The sequence below is a fragment of the Lissotriton helveticus genome, chromosome 5_1, assembly GCF_964261635.1.
Source record: "Lissotriton helveticus chromosome 5_1, aLisHel1.1, whole genome shotgun sequence".
NCBI lineage: Eukaryota > Metazoa > Chordata > Amphibia > Caudata > Salamandridae > Lissotriton > Lissotriton helveticus.
In genome coordinates, this window is record NC_136065.1 from 455,472,380 (window position 1) to 455,500,299 (window position 27,920).

General features: G+C 44.6%; 1 protein-coding gene across 1 annotated transcript in view; it reads right to left on the reverse strand.

Annotated features, from left to right (window-relative positions):
- The window catches only part of FRMPD2 (FERM and PDZ domain containing 2), a 446,136-nt gene that overhangs the window by 266,669 nt on the left and 151,547 nt on the right, over nucleotides 1-27,920 (reverse strand). The window contains exons 21-23 of the mRNA XM_078640972.1: nucleotides 24,130-24,219; nucleotides 15,750-15,843; nucleotides 13,738-13,823 (exon numbers count right to left, since the gene is read on the reverse strand). Of these exons, the coding sequence (XP_078497098.1) occupies nucleotides 13,738-13,823; nucleotides 15,750-15,843; nucleotides 24,130-24,219 (270 nt within the window). The remainder of the gene's footprint in view (nucleotides 1-13,737; nucleotides 13,824-15,749; nucleotides 15,844-24,129; nucleotides 24,220-27,920) is intronic.

Sequence of the window (27,920 nt, forward strand, 5' to 3'; positions counted from 1 at the left end):
CCTTAAAATGGAAACAAAATGGTTGATGCAGAATGTCTAAGAATATGCATGCACATGTCAGAGAATCATATAGGGGGCAGGCATCAATGAAGCCATTTGAGGTAACAAATGTGGTGGTGTCTGCTCAGCTGGTGGGTAATGTGGGGCCTGTTCTGTCAAACAGGGTAGCCACGTTACCATTCAAGTGCCCTCTATTATTGTAGGCCTGGTGCGGTCTCACTAAGGACCGAGACAGTAAGCTGGAGGAAGCCTACCGTATGCTTAGTATCATACTGTATCTGCCTAATCTATTGGACCACGTGTGGGAGACCTCAATCGGGAATCATTGCTTAAAAAGGACAAACACTCTTCATAAACTGCTAGTCAAGCCTACATGGTGGACAGAGCTAAATCCAAATCTGCTTAGGAACTCACAGTCAGTACCAAGAAGTTGTGTTTCCTGTATAAGGATGACATCAAGTTTATACTCTTTGCAGCTCTGAGTACAGCACCCCTCTTTATTTTGCTAATCTGCCCACTGACATTCCAAGGAGGCATTTACCATGTGCCCCCAGTCTCGCGTGTGCCCTGTTTATCTAACTGAGAGTATGCAGTAGTACAGAGGTGTCTATTGTCCAAATAAATGTTGAAGAACTTTGACTTAAGCCAAAATCTGTTCCCCTCCATACCCCACCCCCCCTATACTTCCAACATTGACCTGTCTGTTGTTCAAAATATAGGAGGGGAAGCCACCACCTGGTGAAGAAGATAATCAATAGATTTGTCATCACCAGGTTTCTCGCCTAAACTATTCCCCAATATCTAACCAATAGTAAAGAAACTAGGATGTGAGGGGAAACATGTAAGCATTACACCTAGAACCCATACAGATCTGTATTGCAGTAAATGTTTTTTCTTGCTCGTACCCCATTGGTGCATAACCTTGGAACCACGTACTTGTGCAGTGAATGTATGAACTCCTTTGTCTAAAGTCCTATAAAAGGGTACAAATTTGTGTTTTATGACCCACCTTTTTCTCACTTTTAGAAGGTAAACCTATGTTGGATGTTCTATAGAACACTTTACTGAGTTCTTTGTGCGTATGATTTATATGCCTATATGCTAACTTAATTGATTTATTGATGCTCCAGCTTTTTTATTTTGCTCTTATTTTCTTTGAGCAAACTTTAAACTTTAGCCTATGCCTGTCATTCTTGACAATGTAAAATATTTCTTTTGACGTGCAAGAGATCATAAACTAGGGATGGGTCCAGTCGAGGAGGACTACACCACCCCCACTCCAAGTAGTTGACACACATCGGGCAAGCAAATGATAAAATAATGTGTGCACCGTCAGTGACATGAGCATCAAACCTTGCAAGGGCATCCCTTTCTTGCCGCCAACTGCTTATCTTTCTGATCCGATCTACCCCCTCTCTCTACCATAGTTCTGGTCTCTGCTCAATCCACTTCCACAAGATTTCACATAGATGACGACTTTCAATTTTGCTGAGAACACAAGTATGAAGAAAAAAATAATTGCCATAATTATGTGCTTGGCCTCTACAAATTATTTTTTTCAGTTGTTGAGTTTTCCTGGTCCAGGCAGGGTATAATATGATGCACTGAAATTCATACTCCATAATCTACCACAGTCTTGCTGCTTTCACAATTTCAACTTTATCTTCAAGTTTATCTATGGAGTTCAAAACAGTGGCTATGATGGAGTGGGATGGTGCCCTTAGGGGCATTCTTAGTACAAAGCCATGGGGTCTGATCAACCATCAATATTTTGGAACTATCCACCATATTCATTTCTCTAGGAAGTTGTTAAATTGAAGGCCCACTGACCCACCTGGGAAGGGTAGTATGGGTAGGTTATTTCTCCTGACCCAACCCTCTGTGCAATCTCCTTCATCGTCTAGCTCATCAAAGTTGTAACCATTACTTCACTGTGATCCACCCTGCTGACTTTATGAGGAGGTGACGGTGCCCCCACCCTGATCACTTCTGGTTGTGAACAATCAAGCAATCACAATTGCAAATGTGCCTGAGGCAGTGGTCCTCTGCTCTTATTTTGTGTGTCTCCAATGTTTTGGGCACAACAATATTCTGTGACTGTCAACGTTAAATAGGTCTCAGGCATGGTTGCACTCTGTCTATTAAAGTCATGTTGCCTGTTTTGTATGCACTTAAGGAGGACCAAGAGTGCCCAGGCCCAATGATTTTAGGTGTTCTCCAGCAGGGTGTCTGGATCAGCACAAGGTGGAAGTTGACCATATAAGACTGCTACTCATCAGCTTTGGCATACTCCCGCTGCAGCTGGTTGCACCAAACGTCCTGCGGGAAGATTGAAGCATGAGAAGCCAGATGACACATATGCCGCCCACTTCAGCAGGTCTCTCTATCTGCTACTCCACTTCATTTCCAGGGTGCACCCACTTGCCCAGTGGTACATGGTGAGCTGCCTCCTGTCTTTTCAGAATATGGGAGACAAAATAACTCCAAGTCTCCTACCCAGCTCTTTGGCGTATGGTCTCTGATTCAGTGTCTTTTTACTGCACCAATCGAGCTCCTCCACCTAACTCACTGAGCCGTCTGTCCAACCCTCTGGGACCAGCCTGAAAATCCACTATCAAGTAATGTTGTCTTTGTCTGTGCCCTTTATCTGGACCATGGGACAGTGATTGGGACGTCCAATCAGCCACAGCACATCTAGTCCCAATCAAGGGCCACCACCATCTTCAGCACTGTGTCACACCATTTTCAGCATGGTTCTTTGCTCTCCAGGCCCAATGTTACTACTGTCCATGGATGAGAGGCATTGGACACACTCTGTCAAAGCTTGGACCAGCCTTTTATAGAAATTCAGAGGGTGCTGTCCACAGCATCTTCCAATATGTCTGATTTCACTCTGCCTCCAGGGAGGCGCATTTGAGTCCAACAGCCATCAGTGTTCCCGGTCGGTTATGACACTTTAGAATGGCAGGACTGGGAACCAAAAGCAGCCCTGACAACCAGCCCTACTCCCTTCCTCCACACTCTCGTATCGCTCTCCTACCTCTCCTGAAGTCCCCCTGTGCCTACTGTAATTACGTGAGGAAGCTGGAGAAGAGGCGACAGCAGCAACCCTCTTACCTAAAAACCGGCCTCCAAAAGCTCCAGCCCACTGGGTAAATGTCCAGTGCCAAAATCAGGCAAATCGGGCCCATTCTTTAGTGTGAGCTTGAGATAATGAGGAAACTCATCATTGGTGTGGAGTTCAGTAGTAGTCAGGATGTATTGTAATATGTATATTTTGGGCTGATGTATGTGAATTGATGGAAAAATTCAAACTGAGAAACCACTTTAGAGGAAAGCAGATGATGAAAAATCTATTTTAAGGAAATACAAATACATTGAAAATTAAAGGAAACATTTTAAAGGAAAAATCTTTTTAAGGAAAAATTCCAAATTATATATTAAACTTGGGTGGGGTTTAGGACTAGCCAGGGGGTCGTGGGTTCATTGATGGTAATGGTTAGTGGTTATCAGGTGGCTTTAGGGGTCAGAAAGGGGTGGAGTACAGGCATAGAAAGTTTTTTTATGGTTAAGTAATGGGTTGAGTTTAGGGAGTGGTGAGGGCTTTTAGTTAACAGGAATGGATGGTTAGGAGTGGTGAGTGGTTTTTAGAGTTCACAAATGAGTGGAGTTTAGCAACATGATGTGTTTTGGGGGTTCAGGGATGGGTGAACTGTAAAGGTATTGAAGGGTTTTAGGATTCATGGATGAGCAGAGTTTAGGGATCGTGAAGGTTTTTAAGGTTCAGTGGTGGATAGAGGTTGGGGTCCTGAAGAGTTTTTAAGGAACTGGATTGAGAGGAGGTTAGGGTTGTGAGGGGTTTTAAGGGTTCAGGGATGAGTGGGGTGGAGATGTAGAAGAGGTCTGTAAGAGGTCTGTAAGGTTCATGGATGGGTTGAGTTTAGGAGTGGTTAGGGTTTTTTAAGGGCTATGGATAGATGGTGTTTAATGGCAGTGAGGGTTTTTATACCATTCAGGGATGGGTAGAATTTGGGTATGATGAGAGGTTTTAAGAGGTCAAAGATGGGGTGGGGTTTAGGCGTAGAAAGCGGTTTTAGGGTTCGCAAATGGGTGGCGTTTAAGGGTAGTGAGGTTTTTTATGGTTCAGGGATGAGTGAAGTGTAGGGGTAGAAAGGACTTTTAGGGTTCAGGGTTAGGTGTAGTTTAGGGATCATGAGAGTATGTAGTTTAGGTGTAGTATTTGGTTTTTGGGATGGGTGAAGTCTAAGGGTAGAAAAGGCTTTTAGGGTTCAGGGATGAAAGTCGTTTAGGTGTAGTGAGGGTTTTTATAGTGGCAGGCAGGGTCCGCTTTAGCTCTGGTGGTTCCCCCCATGACCGTCTTCTCCATGAATTCCCCCACTACCTCCCTGTAACAGTGACCCTCAAGTCTTCATAACCACTCCCTCTCACATGCTTTTCTTTTGTTTTATAGTGCTACTCATACCAGTATAGGGTGTCCAAGCCCTTTACATCACACACAAGTTACATAGAGACAATTAATCAAACGTGCAAACCACGAAATAGCCCCCTTCTTTGAGAACCTCTTGCATTGGTATCGTTATATAGATGACATCTTTTTTATTTGGAGGGGGCCGGAAGAACAGTTGGAAGAGTTTACCCTTTGGCTTAACCTGTGTAATTCTCATTTGAAATTCAGTACCAATGTAAACAGGAATAAGATCGAATTCCTTGATATCTGGATTTTGGCTTTGGAAGGTACAATTGAGGTGTAACTCTACACCAAACCTACGGCACGCAATACTTTCCTTAGGTACGAGAGTTTCCATCCGCGATGCCAGAAGGATGGAATACCCTTTAGCCAATTTTTGAGGTTGAGGCGCAATTGTACGACCATGCAAAATTTTGAAATTTCTGCAGAAGAATTGAGGAACAAGTTACTGAAGAGAGGTTATCCCGTGAGACTACTTAAAGATTCATACAAGAGGGCTAAATATTATAACAGGGATGTGTCTGAACAATGACACTAAGGTTAGTGATCCGAAATTGGGTTGTGTGACTCGACACTCTAATTTTAACAATCAGATTCAACAAATTGTCAATTCCCAGTGGCATATATTGAACTCAGGATCAGAGGGAACAGCTCTACCTAAACCCATGTTTGCATTCCGCAGGAATAAGAATCTGCGCAACCACTTAGTCCATTCCAAGTTTACATCTACGTTTTTTCCCCTACAGAAATCCATTACAGGGCTGAATCCTGTTCTTGGCACCCACAAATGTGGGCATTGCCATGCTTGTGAGACAGCTATTGTCTCCTCAGAACTGACATGGGGCAAGAATAAATTCAGTGCGAAGGAAATGACGAACTGCAGATCATCGAATGTAGTCTATCTTATTTTATGCCCCTGCCCCATGGGGTATGTGGGCGAGACTAACCGTGAATTCAGATTCTGACTTAGTGAGCATAGGTTGGCAATCAAAAATATTAAAAGAGGAGCCCCCTTGGTAGCGCATTGGTAGGAAAAGCAACATCTTCCTACTTACCTCAGGTGGAGAATTCTGGAAAAAGTCCATAAACCCATAGATAACAACATCAATGGATATAGAGCCAAAAGGGAAGTGTTTTGGATTTATACTTTGCAAACAGCAGTGTCAGGACTCAATGAGTCCATACCTTGGCATAATGCCCTTCTGTGAGAGCCTCTGTATTCTATACTGTTCTGATTTTTTGGAAGTGTATTTGTTCCCTCTCTATTAACTTACTAGAGATAGGTATATCTTATCTTTATACCGAGGACTCCACGGACTCCTCTGTAAACGGCACGTTTGAGCCTCTGAGTGCTGTTTTTATTTTTCTCTTATACGGGCTGCCATTTTTCCCTTTTTTTTTCTTTGTATTATAATTCATTATTTTTTTATCATGTATTATTCTTATTCTTTTTCCTTATCCATGGAGACCTATTTCTGTGCTATCTTGTAGCCTCTATGGTTCTTGGCCTTGGGGTAATCAAGTGATAATGGGGCGCTCGTTTTTTGTAAGATCCCGACCTTGTCGTGACGTGTATATGTTTCTTATTGATTGGATACGAGGCACCTGGCCTAGTCCGTTTTTCAGCTTCACGCCAGTTCATACTCCTAGCGCCGTTGTCCGCTCTTTAGCCTTACTTCTACTTGCACGCCTTGATGCGGAATCTAGTCCGCTCTCTATGTTTCTACCTGCATGCGTTGCCAGGTGTTAATTATTCTCCTGTGAGTGTTGACCGGATATAAACAGGGAGGTTTTGTGAGATCGCTCTGGCCCTTTACACGCTATCCCAGGCCTCGTTTGGCGGTTTTTCTAAGAAGGACGCAATATTTTTACGCGGTAAGGATGCAGATTCTACTCCCTCCTTGTTATTCCTCTTCCTCCATTTATATGCCACTTTTTATTTACATTCTTTGTGGCTGTCTAGGTTAACCTATAGCAGGTTTCTAATTATTTATTATTTTTGGTGTTCCTTTTGTATACATTTATTATACAGCTACGGGCCCCCTAGAGGGAAGACTCGCTTCTCGAGACAACTTTAAGGAACACCGGTCTCTAAGGCTACTTCGCCGCTTCATCCTATTGGTGGACCCTGCATCTATTGCTCACGATCCTCCGCCCACGGTATGTTACTTGGATTCTTGGTGGTGGGGGGAGCCTTATTAGGATAGGGATTGATCTATCAACCTGTATCTTAGGTGGTCTTTTTCTCCTCCTCTTTTCATTCCTTTAGATATCGATGGGTTAATATAATATCTTGTATCGTATTTTGTGGCCGGCAGTGAAGAAATTATATTAGGAGGGTAAGTTATCTTTTTCTTATTGCCCTCTCTTTTCGATGGGCAACGTGATTTTTTTGAGTCTTGCTGACCCTTTTAGACTCTTCAGTTTAATATTTTTGCATGAGGGCTAGTATTTTCTGTTCTGAGCCTTTTGGTGACTCTGCTATGACAAAATGCGCTGCCTTGTGATGAGGTTCAGAAATGTATTTATTTTTCCCAAGTTATTTCTTTAACTTTTTCAGATTACTGTATTCTGCATCTGTGAATAGTCGTACCTTTGGTGTAATACCGTGTATGTCTCCAGGTTTTGATTTTGCGGTCTGTGTCCTCTTGATATTGAACTTTCTCCTTGCACACTGGGACTTATGGAAAGGTCTGGATCTGTTGTTGTTCTTTACTCCTAACACGGTGTTGGTTAATAAGAATTACTTTTTTTCATATCTTTTGCTTTCTTACGATTTTCTTATTTCCTTTTGCCTTTTTCATGACTATCTTCTGATAACACTATATCTTGCTTGATATTGCACTTGATTTTGGGTTCATTTTATCTTGTCTTGGTTGTGTTTTTTTCCAGCAGTTCTTTATGTTTATCAGTTTTATTGATAGTGTGTCTCATTGTCCCCACAGATATTACACAAATATATAGCTAATTGAATTGAAGAAACAGCCTTGATTGAAAGTCCACTTGTATAATATAAGACTGTTGTATTGGATACAATGTGATATCCCTCATTGTGGAGAAGATATTAAAGAAAAGCTTACATTGTGCGCCCTGACGAAGGATTGGTGGAAATTTGGTCCTGTTCCGAAACGCTCGTTGGCGCTTCTTGTTGTTTGGTCGTTCTTTGTATCTATATGACTGTATATTGTTTTGTTTGTTTATTTTATTTTTTGTTTATGGAATATTGTCTTGTGTTATTGATGACAGTGTGGATGTGTGTGTGGATGTCGAATGTATTTAGGTTGTTGGAAGGTTGTTATGTATATATATAGTGATGTAAATAGATTGTATATATGTTCATGATTCTATCGCATCTGTGATCTTTTTGATGAAGAAAAAATAATAAATAGATATATGCTTTTGAAATAAACTTTCTGTGTGGGACCATGCTGATATTTGAAAAGAATTGGAGTTAATACCCATATGTATATTGCTTTCTAGGGGAGGTTCTCTGTTTTTTGATAATAGGAAATGTTAAGCCAGAAAGAGGACTACAAGGTATAGGAGTCACGTGTCATCCATACTGGCAGGCAGTGTATTTTAAGAGTACTTGATCTGAAGAAGCACAAACTCAGAATTTAAAATGTAACACCATAGTAAGGTGTTGTCTTTACTAATAATTAGTCTGATTTCTACCCAAATTAACCCTTTTTGCAACATTTGAATAATGAAAGACTGGGGAAAACTCATAACGCTCTAACCTATATCTTGCTGTTTCCAACAGCTCTTTGATGAGTTAATAGCTCACTGTTCTATTTTAAAATCTAAAATACAAATTACAAGTAACAAAAGGATCTCTCTGACAAAAGCAGTAACCCACTGAACAATGTACCGTGAATCATCCTTTACCACGCAACTTTTACCACGCAGTGCTTTTACAACGCAGGTTTTACAACAAAAACCATTACAACGCATTGCACTAGGGGGCGCTCTAGGAAAGGGAATAGTTTTAATTTACTATCCAACACCTTCCCTACTATCCACGGGGACTGGAGTTGGAATAGTAAATTAAACTATTCACTATCCAGCACCCCTAAGCGCTATGCGTTGTAACAGCATGCGTTGTAAAAACTGTGATGTAAAGGCATGCGTGGTAAAAGCATGCTTTGTAATATCATACATCCCGATGTACCATATACGCATTTCTGTGGTCGGCGTGGTACACATGCTTTGCAGCAGGCATATTAACCCCCTGTGCTACTTCCACTAGGCAAAACTTCCGCTAGGCAAAGCTATCTCTCTCCAGCAGGTCCATTATTCACCATTTTTATCTTGACATTTTTATTGTTCCCTGAAAACTGCTGGAGGCAAGGAACTCTGCAGCAGGGGCTTTTAAATCCACAATATATTTGACGACACTGCGCCCCCTGAAGTCAGCACCTCGTGCGGTGGCATCGAGTGCACAGCCCTAAAGCCTTCCCTGGGATCAGGGATGGATGGTGTTTATGTGTTGTGGCGGGGTTAGTGAATTCAATTCATCAATCTGAAAAAATGTCCCCTGAAGAAATGCAATGAAATAAATCCCTCCAACAAAACTGTTTCTGCAAGGACAGACCTGCAACCATTGTATTTACACCTTAATAAAATAAGCAGGCAAAAAACAAAAGCTGAACAAAAATAAATTTTATGAATTGGTTTCTATGAAATGGTAAATGCCATTCATTTTTGGAAAATTCCCATAAACAGTTTAGGAGAAATATCCCGAAACCCGGGCCATGTCTCGGGTCTAGAGATCGGGGGAATAACAAGTATCTACTTGCACCTACATAGGTGAACCACTTACGAACTTTCAGTAATTCTTCGAACTTTAGGCCTTGCACATACGAGAGTGCTTAGGGGCGACCCGGAGGAGGGACTAGCGGTGTGCGGTCCATTGCTGTTTTTTCTACATAAGGGCTCCCTTGAGCCTCCCAAGCTGACGAGCTTCTGGACGACGCACCTGCGTGCTGGGCAACGAGGCCCGTGACGGTTACGAGGCGGCCTTCTCTTCCACCCCTTTTGACTTTCTCTACTGATGAGGGAAGATATCCCGAAACCCGGGTTATGTCTTTGGTCTAGAGATCGGGGGAATAATAAGTATCTACTTGCACCTACATAGGTGAACCACTTACGAACTTTCAGTAATTTTTCGGACTTCAGGCACTGCACATACCAGAATGCTTAGGGGCGACCCGGAGGAGGGGCTAGCGGTGTGCGGTCCATTGCTGTTTTTTCTACATAAGGGCTCCCTTGAGCCTCCCAAGCTGACGAGCTTCTGGACGACGCACCTGCGTGCTGGGCAAAGAGGCCCGTGACGGTTACGAGGCAGCTTTCTCTTCCACCCCTTTGACTTTCTCTACTGATGAGGGAAGATATCCCGAAATCCGGGCCTTTTCCCGGTCTAGAGATCGGGGGAATAACAAGTATCTACTCTCTCCAGCAGGTCCATTATTCACCATTGTTATCTTGACTTTTTTATTGTTCCCTGAAAACTGCTGGAGGCAAGGAACTCTGCAGCAGGTGCTTTTAAATCCACAATATATTTGACGACACTGCGCCCCCTGAAGTCAGCACCTGGTGTGGTGGCATCGAGTGCACAGCCCTAAAGCCTTCCCTGGGATCGGGGATGGATGGTGTTTATGGGTTGTGGCGGGGTTAGTGAATTCAATTCATCAATCTGAAAAAATGTCCCTAGAAGAAATGCAATGAAATAAATCCCTCCAACAAAACTGTTTCTGCAAGGACAGACCTGCAACCATTGTATTTACACCTTAATAAAATAAGCAGGCAAAAAACAAAATCTGAACAAAAATACATTTTATGAATTGGTTTCTATGAAATGGTAAATACCATTCATTTTTGGAAAATTCCCATTAAACAGTTTAGGAGAAATATCCCGAAACCCGGGCCATGTCCCGGGTCCAGAGATCGGGGGAATAATAAGTATCTACTTGCACCTACATAGTTGAACCACTTACGAACTTTCAGTAATTCCTCGAACTTCAGGCCTTGCACATACCAGAGTGCTTAGGGGCGACCCGGAGGAGGGGCTAGCGGTGTGCGGTCCATTGCTGTTTTTTCTACATAAGGGCTCCCTTGAGCCTCCCAAGCTGACGAGCTTCTGGATGACGCACCTGCGTGCTGGGCAACGAGCACCGTGACGGTTACGAGGCGGCCTTCTCTTCCACCCCTTCTGACTTTCTCTACTGATGAGGGAAGATATCCCGAAACCCGGGTTATGTCTCGGGTCTAGAGATTGGGGGAATAATAAGTATCTACTTGCACCTACATAGGTGAACCACTTACGAACTTTCAGTAATTTTTCGAACTTCAGGCACTGCACATACCAGAATGCTTAGGGGCGACCCGGAGGAGGGGCTAGCGGTGTGCGGTCCATTGCTGTTTTTTCTACATAAGGGCTCCCTTGAGCCTCCCAAGCTGATGAGCTTCTGGACGACGCACCTGCGTGCTGGGCAACGAGGCCCGTGACGGTTACGAGGCAGCTTTCTCTTCCACCCCTTTGACTTTCTCTACTGATGAGGGAAGATATCCCGAAATCCGGGCCATGTCCCGGGTCTAGAGATCGGGGGAATAACAAGTATCTACTCTCTCCAGCAGGTCCATTATTCACCATTGTTATCTTGACATTTTTATTGTTCCCTGAAAACTGCTGGAGGCAAGGAACTCTGCAGCAGGTGCTTTTAAATCCACAATATATTTGACGACACTGCGCCCCCTGAAGTCAGCACCTGGTGTGGTGGCATCGAGTGCACAGCCCTAAAGCCTTCCCTGGGATCAGGGATGGATGGTGTTTATGGGTTGTGGCGGGGTTAGTGAATTCAATTCATCAATCTGAAAAAATGTCCCTAGAAGAAATGCAATGAAATAAATCCCTCCAACAAAACTGTTTCTGCAAGGACAGACCTGCAACCATTGTATTTACACCTTAATAAAATAAGCAGGCAAAAAACAAAATCTGAACAAAAATAAATTTTATGAATTGGTTTCTATGAAATGGTAAATACCATTCATTTTTGGAAAATTCCCATTAAACAGTTTAGGAGAAATATCCCGAAACCCGGGCCATGTCCCGGGTCTAGAGATCGGGGGAATAATAAGTATCTACTTGCACCTACATAGGTGAACCACTTACGAACTTTCAGTAATTCCTCGAACTTCAGGCCTTGCACATACCAGAGTGCTTAAGGGCAACCCGGAGGAGGGGCTAGCGGTGTGCGGTCCATTGCTGTTTTTTCTACATAAGGGCTCCCTTGAGCCTCCCAAGCTGACGAGCTTCTGGACGACGCACCTGCGTGCTGGGCAACGAGGCCCGTGACGGTTACGAGGCAGCTTTCTCTTCCACCCCTTTGACTTTCTCTACTGATGAGGGAAGATATCCCGAAATCCGGGCCATGTCCCGAGTCTAGAGATCGGGGGAATAACAAGTATCTACTTGCACCTACATAGGTGAACCACTTACGAACTTTCAGTAATTCTTCGAACTTCAGGCACTGCACATACCAGAGTGCTTAGGGGCGACCCGGAGGAGGGGCTAGCGGTGTGCGGTCCATTGCTGTTTTTTCTAGTTTAGGAGAAATGGTTTCTCAGTAATGGTAGTCTATAGAATCTTTTTTCTAAGAAATCACATACAACCATTTCTGACTCCTGAAAACAGCATTTGGGATGTAACAGATGAATTGTTAATATACAAATACAAGGGGCACATCTCAAGTAAGGGTTATTAAAGTCAATATATAAACTCGAAAGACGTTAATGCTTATTTGTTAAAATACAGCAACTCGCATTAATCTAACAATCATGGGGAAGCGAAAGAACGTTAGAAATAGCAGCACAGGTCGCTTCTAGATATTGCCCCATGTCCACCGAGATATTCAACCGAGATATTTACAAAATGAACAGCAATAGATCTAGAAAGTACAATTTTGGACGGACATCGTCCTCTAGTGGCAGTTTATGGTAAAGCCCTCACAAGTGAGACAAAAAAGCATGTCAACTATATTTCCTGCTAATTTATTTTTAGATACTTTTAGCGTCTTTTAAATTAACGTGTTGCTATATTTCCCCTATATGTAGCATCACCCCAAATGCAACATATGGTAATACTCCGTGGTGTTACTGCACCAGTTTATAGGCGCGCCCACAAGTTAGCAGAATTATCCAGAGACAATATCACATGCGGTCGGTGTTGACAATCAATACCGCATGCGACGATGGAGGGAGCAGAGCGGCCGTCGGCCCTGATCGGCATCAAAACAGAAGGCTCAGCAGCGTTGAGCAATGTGGGCAAATAAACGCGGCCATAAGGCGAGTATCTGTTCCACTGAAGGTTCTGTTCCTTTGTCGAAGTGGCACCATATTTTAAGCGCCAGCTCAACACACATTTTTGTTTCCTCAAAACCGATTTACAAAGGGGGAGTTTGTGTACAGCAAAACAAAAAACAAAACACATTGGCCGTGATCGTATAGGCAGTTTTCTCCTTGTTGCACGAGAGGTCATTGTGCATTTTCTCTTCCTAGAGTTGCGCGATGGCGGTTCCGGGCAGGAGAAATAAGTGACAGTCAGTCACTCTGGCCTGCATGCGGTGGAAGCAAGCAATACTGTGCCAGGTGTGAATGTCTCTTGTAATGTTATCGACAATAAATAGATGGGCTTAATTCTGAGAGAGGCATTCAATTATTTTAATGGGTTAGTTAAAAAGCCTTATTACCAAACCATAACATTGTTGCTCTTTATACATGTAAATCGGGTTCCACCAGTTTCCTACAAACCTGCCATTAGAGGTCTGCCTATTATCATAGACATACGTAAAAATCTAATTTCTCTCATACATACAAAAGAGGTAACCTTAGGATACTTAGATAAATATTTCTGAGATTCTTCAATGTAGAATCCCACTGTTCCAAGATCTTGTACAAATAAAAAAGGTACCTTTTCCGTGCTCCCTCATACAACCATACAGTAGACCCCTCCACACACATGGATGTCCTCTTCTGTGCCTCTAAAGGTAAATGTGAGAAGTCAACCAAACCCTACGCGCATAAGAGGTAATCTCTATACTACTCCATGGACTCACTCAACTCTATAGAAAGCCTACACCACAACAGGTTCCTCATCTATTTTTAATGATGTCTAATTGATTGGAAAAAGCTATCTGTTACAGCATTTTGCTACAGTAGGGATGAAAACCTTAAATTGCAATAGCACAAACCTTAGATGTGTTCTGAAGATGTTCAACGGCTTGTCTGTGCGTCACACCACATAAACTAAACCCATTGGCCTCCAAGAGACGGTCCCCTGAGAGAAAAGGTAGAAACACAGCAAATATCACATTTCAAACAGTAAACACCAGGAACCCCAGCACAGAACCCACTAGATAATCCAAAGACACGTATAGTCTTTCCTTCAAGGCCACCATGCCTTGTAGCTTACTACTGCACCTAATGAGAAAGCCACCTGATCACAGATGGGACCTGCTATCCACATGCAGGTGCATGATGGGTGCTGGTGCATTCCCTCCAGGGTGCTCCACCTCACCCACTCCTCCGGTATGATGTGTGTTGCAGTAGGTTTGATTATATCTCCTTTACTACAGACTGCTGCACCCTCTTTAAAGTAGGATCCTGTTCTCCCCTATGCCTGATCTTACTAATGCTGCCATGTTCAGGATGCACCTATTCATCATGCCTGTGTACCTTGCAGTGGCGTAGCAGTGGAAGATAAGTGTGTTAAATATTACAGGGCAGCTCCAATGCTAACCTATGGGTGAGCTAGACCTTGTTGTAGTGAAAAGCACCTGTTGAGTTTTTTCACTACCAGGACATGTAAAACTTAAAAGCACATATCCAACCTTTTAAAGACACACCACCCGGCCCCTGGGGCTGTCTGGGCCTACCTTAGGGGTGCCTTACATGTAGTAAAAGGGAAGGTTTGGGCCCGGCAAGTAGGTGTACTGGCCAGGTCAACATGGCAGTTAAAAACTGTGCACACAGGCCCTCAGTGGCAGGCCTGAGACAGGTTTGAAGGGCTACTCGTGTGGGTGGAACAAACAGTGCTGCAGGCCTACTAGTAGCATTTGGTTTACAGGGCCTGGGCACATGTACTGTACGAGAGACTTGCTAGTGAATCAAATATGCCAATCATGGAGATACCAAATGCATTACATTTTAGACACAGAGGCCAGGCACTTTAGCACTGATCAGTAGTGGTAAAGTGTACAGAGTCCAAATACCAGCAAAAACAAATTAAAAAATAGGAGGCCAAAACCAAAAAGACTGGGGAAACCAAGGCAAAAGATGCCAGGTCTAACAGGCAAGCTATTCATTTACCCTACCAACAAATGTTTTGCTAAAGGATGCAAATGATAAGAGGGAGCCCTTTTTTTGAAGATGCCCAGGCATATTTTTGATATTAATTCGACCCTGCCACAGGGGCTGCAGGGGCTTGAGTTAAACTTTTGGTACTTTGTGACACTAGCTCCACAGGGGTAATCTTCTAAATTTTTGTGCTTGTTTGACCTGTGTCAATGTAGCTCACCACAAAGGTTCCTCTCCCTTCTGCACCGGTGTAATTTTGTTACTGAAAGGTGAGAATGCGCATGTCTTCTAACGGCTTCTTCGTGCATGATTTGTGTTACTTTGGGGCATATTATCAAGGGATTTATCTCCGCTTTTTTGGCTATCAGCAACAGGGTGCTAACACACAAATTCGCATGTTAGCACCCTTTTTCTCTACGCTTCCCCATGCATCTCTAATGAGATGCAAAGGGGGCGTTCCAGAGAAAAATAATAGGAGAAATGTTGTTAAGCGACATTTCTCCTATTATCATGGATATCGCTAACCCTGTTAGTGATAAAAAATGCAGCGCTAACCGCGGTTAGCGCTGCTTTTTTACACCTGGTATTTTCCTGACTTAGCCATGATATCCTAAGGAAGGTGGATATCATGGCTAAGTTTGTGAGCCCCTATCATCAAGCTAACGCCAAACTTCGAGAGATTATCATTGGTTTTCCAGCGATAATCTCTCATTTGGCAGTTAGCGCGAGGATTTTTATCACTTCTGAGATAAGCGTTGCTGATAGCATGCTATCTCAGTGATAAAAATCCACGCTACCCGGCGATAATTATCCTAGCACTAAGTGCGCGTAGCGATAATTATCGCAGGGGCTTGATAATATGCCCCTTTATTCTGTATGGAGCTCCCTCAGCATTTTAGTCTTGTACCTTTCTTAATCTGCCCATCCTTATCAGCCGATCCTCCAGGAACGATTGTTTTCACGTATATTCCGCCGTGACGCACACTCGTATTAATACCACCCTGAAAGACATTGCAATTCAGATGTTACTTCATTGATTCAATAGCATGTGCCATTGACTGTAAAGAACGACAGTAAAATAGTTTTAAAAAAAACTTAAGAGTAGAAAAAGGCTCATTGAGGATCTGCTGTCAGGGTAAATATTCCCCGAATGGCGAGGCCTGACCTGCATGTGAGGCAGGGAGACTCTGGGTCGAGCTCAGCAGCGGTGAATGCAGGAGGGGGACTGCAGAGCATCAGAGGCCGAGGCAAGGCCTGCTCTGCATTCACATTCATGGGGTGGAGGATTCAAGCGTTCAGTGCCAGTGAGGAGGAGAGGTGCTATGCAGTGTCAGAACTGAAGAGGAGGAAATGTGCTGTGCAGTGCCAGTAATAAACAGGAGAAGAGCTGTTGTGCTGTGTTGGTACTAAACAAGAGATGAGATGCTGTGCAGTGCCAGAACTGAAGAGGAGGAGATGTGCTGTGCAGTGCCAGCGATAAACAGGAGGAGAGATGCTGTACAGTGCCAGAACTGAAGAGGAGGAGATGTGCTGTGCAGTGCCAGCGATAAACAGGAGAAGAGCTGTTGTGCTGTGCAGGTACTAAACAAGAGATGAGATGCGGTGCAGTGCCAGAACTGAAGAGGAGGAGATGTTCTGTGCAGTGCCAGAAATAAACAGGAAGTAAGGTGCTGTGCAGTGCCAGTGATAAACAGGAGGAAATATGCTGTGCAGTGCCTGTAATAAACAGGCACAGACTGTCTGGGCCTGCAGTATGAGAACTGAACAGGAGGAGATGTGCTGTGCAGTGCCAGTGATAAACAGGAGGAGAGGTGCTGTGCAGTGCCAGAACTGAAGAGGTGGAAATGTGCTGTGCAGTGCCATAACTGAAGAGGAGGAGAGGTGCTGTGCAGTGCCAGAAATAAACAGGAGGTAAGGTGCTGTGCAGTGCCAGTGCTAAACAGGAGGAAATATGCTGTGCAGTGCCAGTAATAAACAGGAGGAGAGGTGATATGCAGTGTGAGTACTGAACAGGAGGAGATGTGCTGTGCAGTGCCAGAACTGAAGAGGAGGAAATGTGCTGTGCAGTGCCAGAACTGAAGAGGAGGAGAGGTGCTGTGCAGTGCCAGAAATAAACAGGAGGTAAGGTGATGTGCAGTGCCAGTGATAACTAGAAGGACATATGCTGTGCAGTGCCAGTAATAAAGAGGGAGAGATGTGCTGTGCAGTGCCAGTAATAAATAGAAGGAAATATGCTGTGCAGTGCCAGTAATAAACAGGAGGGGAGGTGGTATGCAGTGTGAGTACTGAACAGGAGGAGATGTGCTGTGCAGTGTCAGTGATAAACAGGAGGAGAGGTGCTGTGCAGTGCCAGAAATAAACAGGAGGAGAGGTGCTGTGCAGTGCCAGAAATAAACAGGAGGCAAGGTGCTGTGCAGTGCCAGTGATAAACAGGAGGAAATGTGCTGTGCAGTGCCAGTTATAAACAGGAGGAGAGGTGCTATGTAGTGTGAGTACTGAACAGAAGGAGATGTGCTGTGCAGTGGCGAAAATAAACAGGAAGAGAGGTGCTGTTCAGTGTCATAATTGAAGAGGATGAGAGGTGCTGTGCAGTGTGAGTACTGAACAGGAGGAGATATGCTGTGCAGCACAAGGACTGAAGAGGATGAGAGGTGCTGTGCAGTGCCAGAACTGAAGAAGAGGAGATGAGCTGTGCGGTGCCAGAAACAAACAGGAGGAAATGTGCTGTGCTGTGCTGTGCAGTGCCAGTGATAAACAGGAGATGTGCTGTGCAGTGCCAGTAATAAATAGGAGGAAATGTGCTGTGCAGTGCCAGAAATAAACAGGAGATGTGCTGTGCAGTTCCGGTGATAAACATGAGGTGTGCTGTGCAGTGCCAGAACTGAAGAGGAGGAGATGTGCTGTGCAGTGCCAGAAATAAACAGGAGGTAATGTGTTGTGCAGTGCCAGAAATAAACAGGAGATGTGCTGTGCAGTTCCAGTGATAAACAGGAGGAGATGTGCTGTGCAGTGCCAGTAATATACAGGATGAGATGTGCTGTGCAGTGCCAGTAATAAACAGGAGAGGTGCTGTGCAGTGCCAGAAATAAACAGGAGGAAATTGATGTGCAGTGTCAGTAATAAACAGGAGGAGAGATGTTGTGCAGTGCCAGAAACAAACAGGAGGAGATGTGCTGTGCAGTGCCAAAAATAAACAGGAGGAGATGTGCTGTGCAGTGCAAGAACTGAAGAGGAGGAGATGTGCTGTGCAGTGTGAGTACTGAACAGGAGGAGATGTGCTGTGCAGTGCAAGAACTGAAGAGGATCAGACATGCTGTGCAGTGTGAGTACTGACCAGGAGGAGATGTGCTTTGCAGTGCCAGAACTGAAGAGGAGGAGATGTGCTGTGCAGTGCCAGAACTGAAGAGGAGGAGATGAGCTGTGCCGTGTCAGAAATAAACAGGAGATGTGCTGTGCATTGCCAGAAACAAACAGGATTAGATGTGCTGTGCAGTGCCAGTTATAAGCAGAAGGAGAGGTGCTGTGCAGTGCCAGAAATAAACAGGAAGACATTAGTTCCAGAAATAAACAGAAGGAAATATGCTGTGCCAGAAATAAACAGGAGGAGATGTGCTGTGCATTGCCAGTGATAAACAGGAGGAGATGTGCTGAGCAGTGCCAGTAATAAACAGGTGATGTGCTGTGCAGTGCCAGTAATAAAGAGAAGGAGAGGTGTTGTGCAGTGCCAGAAATAAACAGGAAGAAATTGCTGAGCAGTGCAAGAAATAAACAGGGGGTTGTGTGCTGTGCAGTGCCAGTGATAAACAGGAGAAGATGTGCTGTGCAGTGCGAGTCATAAACAGGAGGAGATGTGCTGGGCAGGGCCAGTGATATACAGGAGGAGATGTGCTGTGCAGTGACAGTAATAAACAGAAGGAGAGGTGCTGTGCAATGTCAGAACTAAAGAGGAGGAGATGTGCTGTGCAATGCCAATGATAAACAGGAGGGTGTGTGCTGTGCAGTGCCAGTAATAAACAGAAGGAGAGGTGCTGTGCAGTGTCAGAAATAAACAGGAGGAGATGTGCTGTGCAGTGCCAGTGATATACAGGAGAAGATGTGCAGAGCAGTGCCAGTAATAAACAGGGGATGTGCTGTGCAGTGCCAGTAATAAACAGAAGGAGAGGTGTTCTGCAGTGCCAGAAATGAACAGAAAGAAATTGCTGTGCAGTGCAAGAAATAAACAGGAGAAGGTTTGCTATGCCGTGCTAGTGATAAACAGGAGAAGATGTGCTGTGCAGTATGAGTCCTTAACAGGAGGAGATGTGCTGGGCAGGGCCAGTGCTAGAAATGAGGAGAGGTGCTGTGCAATGTCAGAACTAAAAAGGAGGAGATGTGCTGTACAATGCCAGTGATAAACAGGAGGAGATGTGCTGTGCAGTGCCAGTGATAAACAGAAGGAGAGGTGCTGTGCAGTGCCAGAAATAAACAGGAGGATATGTGCTGTGCAGTGCCAGTGATATACAGGAGGAGATGTGCTGTGCAGTGCGAGTGATAACCAGGAGGAAAGGTGCTGTGCAGTGCCATAAATAAACAGGAGATGAGCTGTGCAGTGCCAGTGAGAAACAGGAGGAAATGTGCTGTGCAGTGCCAGTAATAAACAGAAGGAGAGGTGCTGTGCAGTGCCAGAAATAAACAGGAGGAGATGTCCTGTGCAGTGCCAGTAATAAAGAGAAGGAGAGGTCCTGTGCAGTGCCAGAAATGAACAGGAGGAGAAGTGTTGTTCCGTCCAGGTATAAACAAGAGGAGAGGTATTGTACAGTGCCAGTGATAAACAGGAGAAAATGTGCTGTGCAATGCCAGAAATGAACTGGGGGAGAGATGCTGTGCAGTGTCAGTAATAAACAAGAGGTGAGGCGGTGTGCAGTGCCGGTATTAAACAAGAGGATTTATGCTGTGCAGTGCCAGTAGTAAAAGAAGATGTGCTGTGCTGTGCCAGTAGTAAAAGAAGGAGATATGCTGTGCAGTGCCAGTAGTAAAAGAAGGAGATGTGCTATACAGTGGCAGAAATAAACCAAAGTAGAGGCGCTTTACTGGTAATGATATAAGTGACAGAGAATTGTTCTGCATTAACAGGCATAGCTTGGAGAAGGTGGTCAAGCGCCGCAGTGACAAATGTAGACTAAAGCAGACGTGCTCAGCAGTGGTAATCGTGGACTGGAGATAGAGTGACATCTTATCTGCCTTCAAATATACCTCAAGGTGTTTTTGCCTGTCCGTACCGCTTTTGAACTCAGCTAAATTGATGGACCTTTGAATTTCTGTCCAACAATTATATTAGCTGAAAAGAAAGGCCTTCATATTAAATTGGCTTCCTTAATTTAAAAAAGACTTTAGCACCCGGCCTCAAGTGGGTCACAATGTGGTTTGGAAAACTGCCACTGCATGACAATTTCTGGGATATCATCAAATGTCACCTTCTAAATAATAACTGCCAAAGAAATGGATTACAAATGGCAAAGTCCAATATAGAAATGCCCAAGCTGACGCAGGAAGCCTCTCTAGAGTTGGAGGCGGATCCTACAGAGGAAGAATTACAAATAGCAATCAGTTCACTGTAATCAGGAAAATCGCTGGGACCTAACGGGATCCCGATAGAATTGTACAAACAACTAGCGGAAACTGTCAGCCCACATCTACTAAAAATGTACACCGAGAGTCTAGAAAAAGGCGAACTTCCGCTTGATCAGCGACTCGCCACGATAGTAGCTTTCACAAAGCCCGGAAAACCTCCGTCCGAATGTACTTCCTACCGCCCAATCTCCCTGCTGAATGCAGAGGCCAAAATTCTGGCTAAACTGCTAGCAAATAGACTGATAACACACCTCCCACAATTAATCCACCCGGACCAATCAGGCTTCAAGCCCAGTAGGAACACTGTGCTGAACCGTAGGCGCCTGTACGGGGCACTGGCTAAGGCACCATCCCTATCGAATCCGGCGGTTCTCGTGTCCCTGGATGCGAGGATGGCTTTTGATATGGTGGAGTGGAACTACCTTTTTGCGGTCCTCCCACACCTGGGGTTTGGTCCTAAGTTCTGTGCATGGATTCGCCTCCTCTATACAAAACCGCTGGCACGCATAACAGCTAATGGACACCTATCGGAGGCTATACTGTTGTCCCTTGTCGCCGCTCCTCTTTGCATTAGTGTTAGAACCACTGGCGACCTGGATTAGAGGTGCACTATTGCTGAAAGGCATACAGTGGATGGAAGGGTGGGAGGAACGCCTCTCTCTCTACGCGGATGATGTCCTGATATACCTTACAGATACCGAGAACTCTATACCGGTGCTAGTGGAGGCGTGTGATAGCTTCGGGAGAATATCAGGATACACTATCAACTGGTCTAAGTCTAAGCACCACGGCTTCCTGATGATTGCCCACTAGTGGTCATGCAGGACTCATTTAAATATTTAGGCATACACGTTATGGCAGACGCAGCTGATTTTTTCACCAAGAACCTGGCACCCCCCCTGGAACGCTTGAAACTAGATGTGAAACACTGGGAATCCCTTCCTTTGACACTGCTAGGAAGGGCCGCATTATTCAAAATGATGGCCCTACCCCGCTTTTTGTACGCCCTTGAAAACACACCATATCCAGTAGCGCCAACATATTTCAAACAGATAGCAACACAAGTATCCACACTACTCTGGGGTAACAGACCGGCACGAATTGCGCAAGCAAAATTGCACCGTGGCTGGTACGATGGAGGAATAGCACTCCCGAACATCCAGATGTATTATTGGGCGGCACACCTCAAAATCATAAACCAATGGATACATGCATCACAGGCAGACCCCGCTGACAGGGCAGATAGGGCACAACTAGGAACAGGAAATATGCTCGCAGTTCTATACAACAAAGGACAAGCTACAAAACTACTGGGACCCACAAAACATACAGCTATGCTGTGGCACACAGCGCAGACACGGATGGGGTAGAAGGGGGTCATTACTAAACTCACACCTCTATGGGATACTAAGCGGCTAGGACAACTGAGAAAAAGCAAAGGGTTTGACCAGTGGGACAAAATAGGTATTTCAACAGTGGGAGACCTTTGGGACAGGGGGAACGTGCTACCATTTACCCAGCTCCGGCAACAATATGACCTAGGCCCGACGGAGACTTTCCGCTACGCACAAATACGGCACGCGCTGCTAGCGGTACTACCGCAAGACACTGAAGTCCCTGAGGAATCCCCTCTAGAAGATCGTCTACTTACAGATCACATGCCCAAGAGAGCCACGTCTTTTACCTATCGCAAAATAATTAACAATCTACCAGACCTGACAACCCCGCTAAGAGATAGGTGGATGGAGGACGTGGGAGACATGGACGAAATTGAATGGCAGGAGGCCCTGGCATCGCCCAGAGAAGTAGGAATACCTGCAAGGCTTCGATGGGTGCAATTAAAGATTCTACACCGCACGTATCATACTAGAACTACGCTGCATAAAATGGGGAGAGCACTACACCCATATTGCCTCAGAGGATGTGGGGAGGAGGGATCCTTTTTTCACACGTTATGGGACTGCCCAGCACTAACAGAATACTGGCGGGCGGTTCTTCGAACAATGTCACAGACAATGGGTGTATCACTTCACCCGGAACCACGCAGGTACCTCTTAAACGTGTGGGAACCGAATGATTTGGCGCGTCCTGGGCAAGCATGGGTTACGCTGGGACTCATAGTAGTGAAACGTAATATAGCGCAGAAATGGGGAGCGATGGAGCTGCCTTTGTTGGAGACCAGGTGTAGGGATATGGACCTTAATATGCTAGCGGAGAGGACTGTCTACATAAATCGTAAGTGCCCTCGGAAATGGACCAGAATGTAATACCAGACTCTGATGGGGACAGTCCAGAAGATGAACCTGGGGAGGAGTAGAATGACAATTATAAAAAAACTGCCTAAGGCTATGATTGATGATATCCAATTGCATGAGGGGTTGAACTTGGATACATGTCAATGGTCATGTAACCTAATTGTAACATGTAATTGTGAAAGTCCTGTGATTTTTGCCGATGTTGTGAATGAAAACAATAAAAACAGTTTAAAAAAAAATGGCAAAGTCAATTTTATTGATGGAACCTGCCACTTCAGTCATTTTCGGAGTACAACTTTGCCTCCTAATAAAAATTGTGATTTTTGAAAGCGGATTAAAAAATCAACAGGTGACGAAAGACGTACATTCGATTCCAGCCCCAATAGCTATATGGATTGGCTATCAGGAAAACAGTAATTAATGCAAGCATACCCATGGTAAACTCCCCAACGCTGTTATCTCAGAGGAACGGTCAAGCGTCAATGATAAAAGGGACAGCTATGTATTTTGGTGGGGTCTGCACCAAAAGGTAGAAGCTATACATTCTAAAGCCTCCAGGACATAAGTGGACTTGTGCATTAATGTACTCTCCGGTGTTAGAACTTTGAAGTATCCCAAAGGATGTGCTGGGACCATATAAATAATTTTAGCAGAAAAAGATCTCCAAAACCATCTTTACCTCACATTACATCTGGTAAGAGACTTACATTGAGTCAGGCAACTCAGATGACAGCTCATGAGGTACTACCAAAATATTAAAAAAAATATTGAAGTGCAATCATATCATGAGCTAAACATTGCCTACTAAAATACATGGAATGTACGCATATAGGGGTAAGTAAAGATTTTCAGAAATTTACTTCCATATTTACACACCTTTATACCTTGTCAACATAAATATATCGTCACGGTTACTGTTCTTAATTTTTTAGTATATGCTCTCTGTTCTCATAGCACATACATTGGGCAACTCTGACACCGGAAAGACAATGTTTGTTGTTGATACATATCCGCTCCTGATGCTTGCAATGCTGCGAAACGTGGGTGAGTTGCAGGCTAAGCAATTGGTTAATTGGTTAATTTAGGTCATTGAAAATTCCACTAAACCTTTCAATTTTTTTACATTAGTCCAAATTGTGCACCATCATCATAGACATTTTTTAAATCACTCAATATTTACATAGTTCTTTTCAATCGACGTCATTTTAATATGTTTAGACTAGGTTGTCTAGTCCTTGAAATAATTGATAAGCGCTAATTGAGTAGTAGGTTCTCTTTGGCATTGTCTTTGGCTGTGTTTGTAAAGACTCAAATCAATGTGTTCAGGATTAACTCTGATGCACAGAGTGTTAGGTGCTAGGTAGTCAAGGTAGGTGAGACATCACTGAATGCATGGTCTTGCTTTATCGAGTGCACACTCACTGTGACGCTGACTCCCAGGCTTCCATCTTCCTTCACTAACGTCACACCATATCGCTCTCCAGGCTTCACGTCAGAACGCGACGGTTCCTCCTATGACCCCGAAAAAACACATAAATTAAATATTGGCAGAAGGCACTGACTATACTCACAGAGTATATTATGAGATGGTTAGAACACTAGAAGAAAGTCATTCAGTGGGTACAGCACCATAAATACTGTAAGTGCATCTCTAGATCATAAAGTGGATCCAACATTAGATATCCAGGCGGTGTGTATGTCATACCTTATGTACAACACTATAAAGTAAATGTGTTATAGGCAATGCTTACATTACTCTGTGTACATTACATTATCAGAGGATACCATACTGTGGCTACACAAATTTGAAAATAGCAGATGTATCTTATACAGTGTATACAGCATTGTGCAAATTCATTCCTCTCGACAAAAGTACAACGAAGGCTAGTGTGTATCCAACAGGGAGTACGGCATGAGTATACTATCACTGTATATATTGTAATGGCTGCAGGGCAGTGTGTTTGACGTAGAGGGTGGAGTAGTGCATTTACTGCTAGTATTTACTTACTATACAGGGTGCACTTTTGTATAATACACAGCGCTATTCGCAGTCCATACTCTAATAAGCCTCATTTGCATTGGCCAGCATTCTGAATTTCTGTTGATTCAGAGGACCTGGCATGCAGGGCTGGACAGGCCTTTTATTCCACTGGGCATTTCCCTGGTGGGCTGGAGCCTTTAGAGGCAGGTTTTGAAAGCCCAGGGCTGCTCCTGGACTATTTGACACTTTCTCCGGCTCCAGGAGCAGGCAAGAGAGGCTTCAAGAGGGAGAAGGGAGGTAGAGAGAAAACGATCATTGATGGAGAAGAGAGACAGGAGGAAGAGGAACGAGAGAATGGATGGAAAGAGAGAGATAGCGCGAGAAGACGGCGGGGGTGGTTTGAGCATTTTTGCCAGGCCTGCTTCTGGTTCTCCAGTTCACCCCTATCGCCATGTTCTTCCTCTTTATGTTTTGTCTTTCACTTATTGAAAGCTTTATAGAAGTTTTTGAACTAAAAAAGTAAAAGGGCCAGTCTTAGGTCCAATAGCGTCCAGGTGGGAAAACATTGGCACCCCCACTAACTGAAGCCTTGCTCTTCCTAAGATCCACCTCTTGCAAACACTTCCCATGGGTTTGGTAAATAGCGCAAAATTCTACCTAGATGCAGCTGGCGCTGAACAATTCATATAAAACGTGGCTCTATCCTAGTGTTTTATGCACTGGGCACTCAATCTTCTGTCTTTCTAACAACAAAATGAACTGGCTTGATTTGAACCAGTGCACAAATTAAATGCTTCGGCAGTGCTGGAATATTTCTTAACAGAATTGACCAAGTCAGTACAGCTGGGTCTTTTTCACAATGAAAAGTATCAGTGGGTGGGGTATGAGTGTCAAGATGCATTGTGTGTCATATTTTGAGAGGCTATAGGCCATATTTATGACCCAGTTTGTGTCGCTCTTGCACCACACAAACCTAAAGTCATGTTTTTGAAACCACGCAAAGCCACTTTGCGTGGCTTTTAATGGCTTAAAAAAATATGCAGTATTGCAACGCAGCGCAAATCACTGCACTGCATTATTCTAGGCAAGTGAGGCGTTCCATGGGGGTTGTGTGCCCAAGTAACTCCCATGGTTTTTGACACATTCCCTGATTTACCAAAATAAACCTAGGAATGCGCCAAAAAGGTACTCTTCTCCAGGTGAGGTGTAATGAGGAGAAATATCTTTATTTTTTCCTGTCTTTTCCTCTTTCTATGTGTGCTGCAGCACACAAAGAAAGAGGAAAAGCCTCTCAGGATTGTTTTTGTGCAGGAAGGTGCCCCTTCCTGCACAAAACCAATCCTGTCTACAATCCGGGCCGGACTGGCTACCGGGCGTTTTGGCATTGTGCCGAGCTGGGGGCTGATTTCACTGTGGTGGGGGCTGATTTCGTTGATGGAGACCTGCATGTGCTTCGAAATAACACATTTTTTTCAGCACACGCAGGTCCCCATCAACGATATCAACCCCCAGCTCGGCAGCTTGCCAAAACGCCCGGTAGCCAGTCCGGTCCTGTCTACAATACAGGCACCCTGGCAACATGGTGCATGGGTGCCTGCGTTGGAGCTAGGCTACCAAAACAGCACCAGCGCAAGGGGAAGGGACAGGAATGCGCTGTATTGGATAAATACAGCGCATCACTGCTCTTTCCCTGTGACAAAGAGCAGCGCAGCAAGGTGACTTCACTTGCTGCACTGCCCTGTGCCACAAGGGTCATAAATATGGCCCTATGAGTCTGAAGATGGAATTTTAATGTGTAGGTTTTCTCAACAGTGAGGCCAGGGGATGAAAAAAATATAGAGTCTGAACTACACTTTACAACCTTAAGCAGGTGCAGTACACACTGGTGGAAATGTAAGAAACTAGCTCCCTTTTTCAGGGGGACTGCTACACTTTTAATGAGACAATGAATAAAACCACTTTGTAAAGCTGCAACACTTTAAATAGGACAAAGCAATGACTTGTCATCATTAAGTTTATACCTGAAATTCAGTCTACACTAATGCTCATTAGTAAGGTGCTTTACTGGTGGGAACAGGGTGGGCCATTTCCGACAAGGCCCTACAATTTTAATGGGACAGAACAGGTACCTCTCAGCAGAGCTGATAGAGATTCAATGAGACAGAACAGGCACCTCTTGGCAGAGCTTCTAGAGATTCAATGAGACAGAACAGGCACCTCTCAAAAGAGCTGCTACAGATGTAGTGCGGCAGAAGAAGCACCTCTCAGCAGAGCTGCTAGAGATGTAATGAGACAGAAGAGGCAACTCTCAGCACAGGCACCTCCCAACAGAGCTGCTAGAGATTAAATGAGAAGGAGCAGTCACATCTTGGCAGAGCTGCTAGAGATTTAATTCCATAGAACAGGCACCTCTCAGAAGATCTGCTAGAGATGTAATGAGACAGAAGAGGCCATTTTCAGCACAGGCACCTCTCAGCAGAGCTGCTAGAGATTTAATGACGGTACAAAAGGGGGTGGTAATGGACGGAGCATCTGAACCAATCAAACACTCACACCCAGTCAAAAGATCTGGGTTTAATCCATCACCGTTCTTTAGCCCACTCTGCCACCCCAGTTCAGACATGGCTATACGCAAATCAGTCCGACCCTGTGCCTCATGGGAACAGTCCAGCCCGAACTGCCAAGCCATGTCTTCCCTGGACCGGAAACAAGCTTCCGAGGACCGGTTTCTGGCATTGCAGCCGTCTTCAGCCCGGATTGCTTGAATCCAGTGGCAAAGTGAGCAAGGGACTCACGTCTGAGCATACCCTGCCACACTTATGGCGGCCAAAAGCGGTACAAAAGGGGGTGGTAATGGACGGAGCATCTGAACCAATCAAACACTCACACCCAGTCAAAAGATCTGGGTTTAATCCATCACCGTTCTTTAGCCCACTCTGCCACCCCAGTTCAGACATGGCTATACGCAAATCAGTCCGACCCTGTGCCTCATAGGAACAGTCCAGCCCGAACTGCCAAGCCATGTCTTCCCTGGACCGGAAACAAGCTACCGAGGAGCGGTTTCTGGCATTGCAGCCATCTTCAGCCCGGCTTGCTTGAATCCAGTGGCAAAGTGAGTAAGGGACTCACGTCCGAGCATACCCTGCCACACTTATGGCGGCCAAAAGCGGTACAAAAGAGATTTAATGAGACAGAGCAGGCACCTATCAGAAGAACAGTTTGAGATTTATTG